This window comes from Orycteropus afer, unplaced genomic scaffold (assembly GCF_000298275.1).
Source record: "Orycteropus afer afer isolate SDZICR_OR568_19922 unplaced genomic scaffold, OryAfe1.0 scaffold00295, whole genome shotgun sequence".
Taxonomy (NCBI): domain Eukaryota; kingdom Metazoa; phylum Chordata; class Mammalia; order Tubulidentata; family Orycteropodidae; genus Orycteropus; species Orycteropus afer.
Genome location: NW_006921882.1, coordinates 2,616,264 through 2,623,732, shown reverse-complemented (window position 1 = coordinate 2,623,732; position 7,469 = coordinate 2,616,264). Strand labels below are relative to the sequence as shown.

At 52.8% G+C, this 7,469-nt stretch overlaps 1 protein-coding gene across 1 annotated transcript in view; it reads right to left on the bottom strand.

Moving 5' to 3' along the window:
- The window catches only part of APCDD1L (APC down-regulated 1 like), a 21,735-nt gene extending 19,611 nt beyond the window's left edge, over positions 1-2,124 (bottom strand). Inside the window, exons 1-2 of the mRNA XM_007951522.1 lie at positions 2,023-2,124; positions 1,226-1,344 (exon numbers count right to left, since the gene is read on the bottom strand). Of these exons, the coding sequence (XP_007949713.1) occupies positions 1,226-1,344; positions 2,023-2,124 (221 nt within the window). The remainder of the gene's footprint in view (positions 1-1,225; positions 1,345-2,022) is intronic.
- Positions 2,125-7,469: the final 5,345 nt, after the last annotated feature.

Here is a 7,469-nt window from a genome sequence, read left to right as displayed (position 1 = left end):
TGGAACTGCCTACAGGGTCTCCAAGGCTGTCAGTCTTGTCAAGCAGACTGCCTCAGCTTTCTCCCATGGAGAGGCTGGTTGGTTCTACCCACTGACTGTTTGGTTAACAGCTGAATACCTTAAGCACTGCACCACCAGCTACAGGCAGTCATTAAATATGGTGAGGGGCACCCTGCATGGCAGAGCCTTGCCCTGGCACATTCTCAGACACAGCCTGGAGAGGAGGTTTGCCTGAGGTGGACTCTTGGTGGTCCTCGCCTCTGGGCCCTGGTCTGCACTCCTTCCAGGAAGCAGCAGAGCTGGTCCAGAGACCAGGGAGAGGACCTTTCTCAGAAGAACTGCTCCAGCATGTTGCTGTCTCAGGCCAGGACTCACTTCTGTCTCTGAGGGACCCGTGCAGCCCTGAGAACCTGGGGGTGAGCCAGAGTGGCTTTGTGATGTCCTCTCCACCCCAAATGCAAGCAGATGTCTGGCAGGCAGTTCCTCCTTGAGCTCAGAGGTGCATGGAGGACAAGGGTGTGGGGAGTGCTGTCCCTGACCGGAGAACAGGACCAGTAGAGGGGCCCAGGGAGTGGAGAGAAGAGCTGTGTTTGGAGGCCCAGCAGGGAGGCCTCCCCTGGCTGATGTGGAGTTTGTGGGCTGCAATGAGGACAGAGACTAGCCTCTGCAGTGTCAGGGGGCCTGTGAGGACGGGAAGAGAATCAGATACCCGGCCCTCTCCTGGATCTGCCACTTCCTGCCTCAGGGCCTTTGCACCAGCTGGTCTTTCTGCCCAGCTCCTCCCCATGGTGCTCAGGGTGGCTGATTCCTCTTCTTTCAGCTCTCATTGGCATGTCACTGCCTCCAAGAAGCCTTCCCTGACCACTCTTGGTAAAGAACCTCCCTAATTACTCACTGGCACAGCCTTGATTTGATTTTCTTCATTGCTAAGTTTAACACTGTCTCCAGTTCAGGTGGCTTATTTCTGTCTTCTCATGCTGATGCCCTGCATCTGATTCCTACCAGGTACTGGGGAAGTGTGTGTATAGCAGGTGCCCTGTAAAGTGGACGGACATAGTCCCCACCAGCCCAGTCCCTGCCGCCTAGGACCCACGCTGCAGAGGGGAGGCAGACAAAACCATGCACTCGGCACCCAGTAAGCCTCTTGGACAACTGGCCCATTTCACAAGTGTGGGTACTGGCTCCGAGGGTGCAGCCCAGTAGCAGAGTGACCCTGGGATCTTACCCAGTTGAGATCCAGGGCCCATCGAGGCGTGGGGGCAGCAGTGTGGTGTAGTGGGCTCCATCCGGCAAGGGTTGCTGACAGCGCGGCTCCCGGCGCAGGTGGCCGCTCTCTGCCACTGCCTGTCCCGTGAGAGCTGCAAACCAGTCACAGCTGGGTTAACCATCCTGTTGCATCTTGGGAACTCCTGCCTGCCCTGCCCACCCTCCCAAGCCTGCCTGGACCATAGCGCTGCTCTACCTCCATGCAGGCTCCCCAGGTGGGGAGCCGAGAACATCTGTCCCTGAAACCCTTCACACCCAGCCCCCTGACCCAACTCCTGGACTCTCGGATTATGACACTTCTGGCCTCTAGGCCCAGATGGGCCCGGATTCCCAGGACAGAAAGCCTCTGGATATTAGCTCCTGTGAACTAGACTCCTAGACACCTAGATCTTTTGTAGACCCGCCTGCTGAGCTGGGCACCTCTGGTGTGGGGCTGAAGAGACCCTGACTCCAGGATAAGTTCCCTTTAGGCTCAGACCTGAGGAGCTGGGGATGTGGACCTGACCCTTCTCCGGAGCAAAGCATCTCCCATGAGAGGAAGCCCACTTCTGTTTGGAGCCAGGCTAGACCTGCCATCCCCCCTGGAGGCCACTGGCCCACCTCAAGGCTGCCTGTGCTCTCCATGTCTATGTCTGTGGCACCCAGTGTAGGGCTGGCATGAGGAGGTGCTCAGTGACCCACAATGAGTGGATAAGGTGCCAGTGGGTGCCCAGGGCAGTGCCAAGCCAGGAGATGGGGACCATGCCTGGGGCTTGCCTCCATGCCTGAGGCTCCAGGGATGACCAGAGGCTCCAGGAGGAAGGTGAGAGTGGGGTGGACTTGAGCCACCAGGCAGCGCTCGAGGCTCTGCGTCCTCATGATTGACCCCAGATGTGCTCGGCCAAGCCAGGGCGTGGGACGTTTGCAGCCTCTTCTATGAGCTGCTCAGAGGCATGCGCGCCAAGACCTTCAGCTGCTGAAGAGCAGCAATTCCCCTGAAACGTCATCTCCACTCAGAGGGGAGGACTTGAGGCTGTGCAGATGGCGGATTCTGGGGAAGCTGTGTACTTGTGGCGTCCAAGCATTACGGCCACGGGCTTCTCATGGGGCCCGAACCCAGGGCCCGGTGGCCAGGGTGTTCTGGCCCAGGCCCCCCTGAGCCTGGGCTGATGTGGGCCAGGAAGACAGAGCTTCAGGGGCAGGCCAGGGAGCCAGAGCACTGTGTGCCTCAGCCTGGAGCCCTGACACTGTTGGTGGGCCAGACACTAAAGGAATTGAGTAAAATATTCTGCCCGTCCCTTTGCATGTCCACAGCTTCCCATCCAGGCTTAGGATGGCCCAGCATGGGAGGTCAGGGTGTCCTCACTTCTCTGGAGGCCAGGGCTTGCATCTTCGGGTTACCAGTGTCCAGTGGAGAAAACAGAAGCAATGCTGACAAGCGAGACGATGGCAGTTCCTGTTAACTGAGCATCAGCTCTGTGCGATTTTACACTGCATCTCATGTGGTCTTTGCAGCAGCCCCAGGAGATGGGCTCTCACGAGTCTTCATCTTACAGAGAACAGGCACAGGGGCAGGTGCTGTGGGAACGAGACACAGCCATGACCTGAGCCCTGGACACAAGACTCTGGAACATAACTCTTGACTGCTTAACCCAGCGCCATATTGAATCCCCAAGCAGGGTGGGTGCAAGGGGCTGAGTGGGAGACTTGGCAGGGCACACAACAGACATCCACTGAATGAATCAATGGAGAGATGAATGGATGGATGGGTGGAGGGGTTAGTGAGTGGATAGCTGGATGGATGGCTGGAAGGATGGATGGGAGGATGGATGGGTGGTTGGGTGAATGGACGGGTGGATGGGAGGATGGATAAATTGCGTGGATGGATGGATGGATGGATGGATGGATGGATGGTGGATGAGTAGATGTATAGATAGATGGATGGAAAGAAGGATGGATGGATGGATGGATGAGTGGGTGGATGGAGGATGGATGAATGAGTGGATGGATGGAAAGATGGATAGATGGATGGATGGATGCATAGATGGATGGATAAATGGGTGGGTGGTGGATGGATGGATGGAAGGAAGGATGGATGGATGGGTGGATGAGTGGATGGATGGATGAGTGAATGGCTGGATGGCTAGAGGATGGATGAATGAGTGGATGGATGGATAGATGGATTGATGAGTGGATGGATGGATGGATGAGTGGATGGATGGATGAGGGTATCAATGAGTTGATAAATGGATGAATGAGTCAAACACTGGTGTGACATTGGGTCTCCACTATATTCTTAGTTTATATACAGCAAATCATTGGCTTCAATGGCCAAAGAGGAGAAATGTGAGCAACAGACCCACCACCAGGGCCAGGTTTCCTCACACTGGTCATGTGGACACTTGGGCTACTCTGTGGGCTCCCAGGGCCACTCTGCAGAGTGAATAAAATGTCCATGAGGGTTTTGAAAGAGAGAAGCTGGTAGTGGACCTGCATTAACTTGGGTACCTCCATTTACAGGGAACTGAGCAGGACATGTAGTAGGTGGGTGGGTGGGCTTCTAAGCTGGGCCAAAGTCCCAGCACCGCCCTCCCCCTGCCAGGAGTCCTGAGTTGGGATGTAAGCACATCAGTGTTGACACGGCACACACGTCAGTGCTTCTGCACTTGACCTTGTCAGAGGACACTGGGTCCTGGCATGCAATTCTGCAGGTTAATGTGAACACTGTCAGTGAAGGAAACTGCCCACAAGTACTGATTTGGGGAATGGAATGGAAGCAATGGGGAGGAGGTTCCCAAGGCTCGATGTTATCTGCCTGGTATGTTTCCGTGTCACAGTGCCCTAGTGACTGGGCCCTGGACGTGATATTGGCATCATTTCCACAAACCTCAGTTTCTAGAGGAGATCTTTTCTGTTCCGGGGAAAACAAGCCTTTTCCTGCATCTTCTTCCTGATGACAGTGAGAAGACACAGCCCACGATGCTCAATTTTGTTTGGCCCAAGTGCCTTTTAGTTTGTCTTGTTTTTCAGTGAGAAGTTAGGATGTAATTAAGTCAAGAGACTAAAAGCAGTAGTTAAGCCTCACTGTCCCCCAGACACGTACACACAGACAGAGAACTGGACAAAGTGATGGAGCCGGGCCAGCCACTGCTCCTTGGCCACTCATGTGGCCTCCCCCTCAAGGTTGCAGAAATTAAACCAAGCCATTAGAAATGGTTCTATGAGGTGTTCTGTCAGAGCCTTGGACATCACCTTAGCTCCTCCCCTCTCCCTCTCCTTCCCCAGCCCCACCACAGAGAAGTCTTCGTGGAGAAGGCACCGATGGAGCAGATGGGACTGCGGCCTGGGGTTTGCAACTTTTCGCAGGGGCCTGATAGAGGGAGTTCAGTGCGTGGGCCACATGGATTTTCATCAACTAAGGATTTTTAATTAACAGTGGTGTCCACTTACTGCTGTCCGTTCTTCACTGTTTACCTACTAATTACAAATTATGCTGCTTTTGCACTCATACAGGCAGGGACATTGGAAATTAGATTGCGTCGTTCAAATTTCCTGCCGAATGAAATCCAGAGTGCCTCATTTCTCAGCAAATGCTACTAGGGCTTAAAATACGACCTGCTTCAGCCTGGTGTGTGATGGTGACTCAGAGTTCCAGGACGAACACCACATGGAACCGGCTCGGGGCCTTCGGGGTGCCGTGTGCTGGCTGACCCCCCATGCTGTGTGCCAGGCCCTCCGCCAAGGTTATCCTGAGATGCTTATGGCAGCGCCGGGCCTCGACTAGCTCCGGCTTCAGCATGTTAAATGCAACTCCGGGGAGCATCGGTGGCGGTCCAGAGCTGGCCACCACTGATGAGCCAGTCGCACATGCCCCCTCCCCCCCACCGCCCAGCCCATTTCTTTTGCTGATGCCTCCAGTTTGCAGATGAGGAAACTGAAGTTGAGAGAGGCAATGGGACTGACCGGGCCAGTGTCAGCAGCTTCTTATCCATTTTATTTACTGTGATAATAAACCACACATAACATACCCTGCAACTGTTGCCCTTAAACCAAAACTGCCCCCTGAAGTCTTCTTAAAACCAAGCAATAGTCTTTATGGGATCAAACTGACAACAGCAACTCATAAGTTTGGGAACTTTAGAGGGCAGTGAGTTTTTGTTAATGGTGGAAGGAACACTTTGGAAAAGGAGAGTGAAAATAGTTGCACAACTTAGGGATGTCACCAAGGTCACTGAAGTGTACCTGGAGACGTTGTTGAGTTGCTATATGCTCTGCTGTGCATATTGTCAACAACACCAACCAAATAAATTTAGAAATACACGTAACGTAAGTTCCCTAATTTAACCATTTGAAAGGCTAAGTTCAAGGGCATGTACAACATCCACAAAGTGGGGTGAGCGTCACAGCTGGGTAGTTCCCAAGCATTGTCACCCCACCCCAAAGAAGTCTCCCCTGGTCAGCAGCCACTCCCCTACCTCCCAGCCCCTCTGGTTGTTGCCATTAGGTGGCATCAAGTCATCTCTGACTCATAGCGACCCTGAGTACATGCAGTGTAGTAAATGACTTAGTGTGGCTTTTCTACCCATAAGTCTTTGTAAACTCCGAGGTGGAATTTGCCATGAACAACTGAGGAGCTCCTGATTGCTAAAGTTGTCCACTTGGGGTATTTCTGTTGGGCGTGACACTAAACAACGTTCTGGGAGGTTTTCACTCTCTCTCAGGTGGTTAGAATTCTGATGTTATGATTGGTGGGTTTGGCCACTCTGCCGGGCTCAAAAGGATACCTCCTAGAGGCAGAACTCTCTCTGACTGCTGGCTGAGGAAGACGTGCTGCTGAAAGAGACAGGCGCTCCTGAGAGACACGTGCTGCTGGGAAAGAGACACAAGAGACACACATTGCTGAGTGAGACACCGAGGGACATGCACTGCTGGGAGAGAGACTGTGAGAGACTTGGCTAAGAGACAGTGGGCTGGGAGAGAGAGAGACTGAGCATTCTTCCTGAACTTGAGTTGTAGCTTGGTGCTTCCCTAATAAACCCCATAATCTGTGAGTTCTGTGTGGCCACTGCAGCGAATTATCGAACCCAGGAAGGAGGTGGTGGGTGCTTTGGGAGGAACGGATGGTGAAAGGGCTGGAGGCAGGCAGCATGTCTGGCCTCTCAGTAATGGGCCTTGGGCTATTGATGGTGATTCTGTCCTCCTCTCGTGGGGTTAGAGGGGCTCAGGAGATGTGGCCTCCTTGTCCTTTGTGCAGTGCAACAGAACAAAACACTGCCTGGTCTGCACCAGCCCCACAGTCCTTGCTATACCTGAGCCCATCATCGCAGCCACTGTGTCAATCCATCCCACTGAGGGCCTTCCCCATTAGCTGACCCTCCACTTTTCCAAGCATAATGTCCTTCTCCAGGGAATGGTCCCTTCTGACAACATGACCAAAGTAGGGGAGACGAAGTCTGACCATTCTCGCTTCTAAGGAGACTTCTGGCTGCACTTCTTCCAGGACAGATTTCTTTGTTCTTCTGGTAGACCATGATATTTTTTATATTCTTGCCAACACCACAATTCAAATGCATCAACTCTTCTTCAGGCTTCCTTATTCCCAGCCCCTGTTGTTGTTGTTGTTGTTGTTATGTGCCGTCGAGTCAGATCCGACTCATAGCGACCCCTCCTTGGGTTTCCAAGGCAGTATCTGTCTCTATGGAAGTAGATTGCCCAACCTTCCTTCCGAGGAGTGGCTGGTGGATTTGAACCACCTGCCTTCGAGTTAGCAGTCAAGTGCCACAGGCACTATGCTCCCAGCCCCTAGGCAACGACTAATCTACTTTCTGTCTCTCTGGACTTAGCTGTTCTGGTTTTTTATATAGATGGAATTGTGGTGCTTTTCACAACCATTTTATCAGGCAGATGTGCTCATCGCATTTTCAGGTGAAATATGGAGGCTAAGTGAGGTTTCATGCCAAGCAAACTAAAAGCATGAAGCCAGGAGAGGAGGGTGAAGAGGTTTGAGGTTTGTAGCCAGAGCTGAATGACAAGTATCAGATCTTCAGCTACCTTTCATTTGGGGTTAAAAAGCAAAATAAAAGCACTGTTTTACCTTATACAATTGGCTGCAAAGGACCTCTTTCAAGGGCTGAGGAGCAAAGATGTCTCCTTGGGACTAAGCTAAGCCTGACACGAGCTATGGTATTTTCAGTCGCCTTGTATGCATGTGAGAGCTGGACAGT